Source organism: Papaver somniferum, chromosome 10 (genome assembly GCF_003573695.1).
Source record: "Papaver somniferum cultivar HN1 chromosome 10, ASM357369v1, whole genome shotgun sequence".
NCBI classification, from domain to species: domain Eukaryota; kingdom Viridiplantae; phylum Streptophyta; class Magnoliopsida; order Ranunculales; family Papaveraceae; genus Papaver; species Papaver somniferum.
This window is the reverse complement of record NC_039367.1, coordinates 151393834-151398181: the sequence shown is the minus strand read 5'-3', so window position 1 is coordinate 151398181 and position 4348 is coordinate 151393834. Positions and strand designations below refer to the sequence as shown.

General features: G+C 36.9%; 1 protein-coding gene across 1 annotated transcript; it reads right to left on the bottom strand.

Moving 5' to 3' along the window:
• Positions 1–2104: 2104 nt before the first annotated feature.
• LOC113316538 lies at positions 2105–4046 on the bottom strand. The gene is made up of 4 exons (XM_026564700.1): positions 3269–4046; positions 2955–3092; positions 2469–2546; positions 2105–2427 (listed from the first exon to the last, which is right to left on the bottom strand). The coding sequence occupies exons 1-4, from the start codon at positions 4044–4046 to the stop codon at positions 2105–2107; spliced, it is 1317 nt and encodes a 438-aa protein (XP_026420485.1).
• Between the last annotated feature and the right edge of the window lie 302 nt (positions 4047–4348).

Genomic DNA, 4348 nt, shown 5'->3' with positions numbered 1-4348 from the left:
GATGCAACAAATTATGAGGAGCGCAGTAGCTACCAAAGATCCAGTGGTAGTGCAGGAATGTGGGCTTACAACTCAGGTAAGAGAGAATTACACAGTGAATGGCGATGACACGTACCTGCTTATACCAATGTGTCTCTAGGACAGGAACAAGAGATAATTCCATTGGGTGCTGCTTACGTTAATAGGTGGAAGATGGTTAGTTTTCAACACCATAAATCACAACCCAGGATACAGGCACCAATACGCTGTCATGATACAACCATTGACTGATGTACTGAACGATCTCGACAAAATAGATGTAGAAAAAAAATGGACCAGTAACTACACATTATGACCACTACCAAGTACCAGCACAGCGAGGGTCAGACTGTGCACTCCACATCCGCTTATTCATGAAATGTTTGGTAAAGCGTGGACACTGCTTTGATCTAAATGATAAGAGCGTTCAATACCATGAAAAGATCAACAGGAAGAGAGTCAAGATGGCTGCAAGGATGTTAGGTGAATTTGATGCATGGAAACCAATATTAGAAATTACTGATATACCTGAAGAAGATAAGAAACCAAACAGCTTACAGACTCAGTCGAAGAGATTAAGGAAGCAGAACAACTTGCCGACTCAGTTAAAGAAGTACTCAATTTAGAAGACTTTGCTGAAACATTAGATTAGTGAGACATATTGTTCATGCTCTGACAAAAGATTAGTGAGACATATTTTTCATGCTCTGACAAAAGAAACATCTTAAGTTTAGTTTAACATATCCTGGTAAGTAAAATGTAGGTCTGATGATTGGAAGTTACTTTGAATGGTTTTTTATCAAGTGAATGCATGTTTGTATTAAATATTGCAGGTATACACAACTAAAGGAGTTAACATGTAAATACAAATAAAATCATGCAATTTTTTTCTTTTTATTGAGCATAAACAATGGAAGTTGATCCAATAATTTTGGGTCAACAATGGAAGTTGATACATGAATATGATCAACAATGGGATTGTTCATCAAATCTCAAGACCGCTTTTGAATGAATGCTGGTAGTAAATATTGTAGGTATGCACAGCTAATGGAGTTCACTTGTAACCATGAATTTTTTTTATTTTCATTAAGCATCAACAATAAAAGTTGATCCAGTAATGGGGGATCAACAATGGAAGTTGATCCCATGATTTGGATCAACATTGATATGTTGATACTGTTTACATAATACTTTTCCTCTAAAAAAACCAGTAAACCTAGAACCTGCAAACTGACATAAACTGACAAGAATAACATTCATAAACAAAATAAAACAGAATGTATGTCATTAAAAACACAACAAATCCAACAAGAAAAATAGGAAAAGCATAAAAACAACTAACATCCATGTTGATCATCTAAGAACTGGCATAAAAAGGTAAAAAAAAAAAGTTCATAAAAATAGGAAATCATTCACAAAAACTTTAGAACAACAGCCTCCTCAAAAAGTTGATCATCCTTGAGTTAGACTCCTTGCGGAACACTGGTGCAGAGGAGCCAAAGGATCTCTGCGACATCTACGACGGTTGTGGAAGGCAAGTCTCCCACACTGACCACACTTCCTTTTCTTGCGAACTTTCTCTCGAGAACCCCTGTATCTTTAAGTAATTGGCCTTCCAGCTGAAGCTCGACCGCCATTGGGAGGCAAGACATAACCTTCCTCATTAATTTTAGGAGGCCTCTCACTGTCGGGAATATGATAGTTAGGAAGAGCATACAGACCTCGGTGGTATAATAGGGAATGATGTACTTGTAAGGTTCACCTGTACCAATCTGCAACATTGCTTTCATTGAATGGGTGCAAGGGAAACTATGCTTCTGCCACCAATTGCAAATGCATGTCATAGCATCCAAGTCGACAGTGTACTTTCCAGTAGGAGGAACAATCTCAAAAACTTTATCAATGGATCTTCGGAACTTGTAAAAACGACATTCAGTCACCCTCTTGTTGAGCCTAGCCTGCATCTGGGGAGTAAGATTTCCAGTACACTTACCAGACTCCACCAACCTCTTGTAGTTCTGCTCCATTACCTTAGCACGAATACAATCTATAAGCTCAAGTGATGGAAGCCACATATCATGCTTAATCACACTGTTAAACTCTCAACAATGTTTGATGTGTTCTCACCAAATCTTTCTCCTAGAAATGCATGAGCAGCCCAGTTCTGGAATGAAATCTTTACCATCCAATCAATAATTGAATCTCGTTTCAGATTGCTCATACTCTTGGCAGCAACATAAAACTTCTCCTTTGTTAACGCAGTGTAGCACTCTTCAAAGAAATTCACAGCAGTTTGCCTACCCTTGACCTTTGGAACCGGAATATTCCCTTTCATGTGGTACAAATAGTATGAATGGTAAGCCTTTGGGAAGATCACAGGGACATTCTTCAAAAGGCCAGCTCCACGGTCTGATATGATATGGTCAGTCGAAGGTCTTCACTAATAATACCCTTCAAATTGGTTAATAACCATTCCCAACTCTCACAATTTTCACAAGGAACAATTCCAAATGCAACTGGATAGATCTCTACAACAAACAAATAAACACCAAAAATTCAAAAAGTGACCCATAAAACTGAAATACATGAACAAGTTATGGGGTGAACAACTGAAATTATGGGATCAACAACAAATATTATGGGGTGGACAACTGAAATTATGGGATCAACAACAAATATTATGGGATGCACAACTGAAATTATGGGATCAACAACAAAGTTATGGTATCAACAACTGAAATCATGGGATCAACAACTGAAATTATGGACAAACAACAAAAGTTGATACATGAATATGGGATGAACAACAACATTTATGGGGTCAACAAAAGTTATGTGATCCATAGAATTGAAATCCAGGGACATATCAGACTATATTGTGTAATCAACATAAACACTTAATAATTTAAAAAGAGAAAAAGGATTAAAAATCATACCTTGGTTACCAGTTTTTCCGCAAGCAACCATAAGACCGCCTTTAAACTTCCCAGTGAGAAAAGTACGATCAATAAACAACATCGGACGACAGTAATTATTGAAACCAGTAATAGAAGCTTCGAAAGCAACAAAAACCTCTGGAACAGCTTTGTTACACCATCATACTCAAACTTGACGACACTTCCAGGATTACAACGTTCAATTGATTCTTTATACCAAACAAAGTCTGAATAAGAATTGATGTCATCACCCCAAAAAAACTCTTTAGTGAACTATAAATCATGATATGCCTGACAATACGTGGGATCAATACCATATTCCATATGGAGCATATCTATGACATCAGCTGCAGTCTTCTTCTTCTTTAATGCTCGAAATTCATCTATTAAGATATCCATCATAAAAGACTTCATCATCTTGACTTTTGCGGGATCAGAAGAAGCTAAATCACATGAATGCTCTCTGCGAAACTTCTTGCACTGAAACACACCTTTAGTATTGGCAACGAGAGATGCATGAAACCTCCAGCTACAATTTTTACTTTTCTTATTCTTACACTCCACGGTGTAACGTGTCTTGTCACTCTTACGTAACTTAGTTTTGTAACCAGTCTGAAATTCATACTTCTTAACAGTATCACGAAAATCATTTTTACTTTCAAAAACCTTCCCTACTCCAGTTAAGATGTTGGCACAAGCATCTGATTTCTTGGGGACCCTTTTGATCAAAGATGAATCATCCGTCAAATCTTCTACAACAACCACCTCGTTGTTTGAGACACAACTTGATGATAATGAAGAAGGAACAACAGAAGAAGAAGGAGTAACATAATCAATGCAAATCATAAACTGGATGTTAAACTTCAACACACCAATCCTTTTGGAGATGCAGTAGTGAATGAAAAACCTCAACTCCAAATCGCGATTAATCACATGTGAAAATCCATCTACAATGTAACCAAAAAGTATGAGATCTTCACGGACATAAGGCCAGTATTGTTTCACCACACTAATCATCTCGCTGATAGTAGTTGATTCGGAAACAACATGTGATACGGTCAAATTGGATAAAGTGAACTCTGCAACAGCCATCTTTGGCCTGCAACAATCATAACAAATCAACAAAACTAATAAAACATAAAATCAAAAACAAAATTTGAGATAAACAAACCAATGTTGACACCATAATCTGTCAACAACCAGTGTTGATCCAATAAAAACATATTTCAACAACCATAATCAGAAAATTATCCAAGTGATCAACAATGAGAGTCGATCCAACAAACCTGCATCAACAACCAGTGTGGATCCAATAACAACATCTATCAACAATCATAATCATAAAATTATCCAGGTTATTTGCATCAACAGTGAAAGTTGATCCAACAAACCTG

What these genes read in the sequence shown, in the direction of transcription:
- LOC113316538 (XM_026564700.1), bottom strand. Translation starts at nt 4,046, where the DNA reads ATGGCTGTTGCAGAGTTCACTTTATCCAATTTGACCGTATCACATGTT. An exon ending in TATGCTCCATATGGAATATG is followed by an intron (nt 3,093 to 3,268) that starts GTATTGATCCCA and finishes AAGCTGTTCCAG; the next exon opens with AGGTTTTTGTTGCTTTCGAA. An exon ending in GTTATTAACCAATTTGAAGG is followed by an intron (nt 2,428 to 2,468) that starts GTATTATTAGTG and finishes ATATCATATCAG; the next exon opens with ACCGTGGAGCTGGCCTTTTG.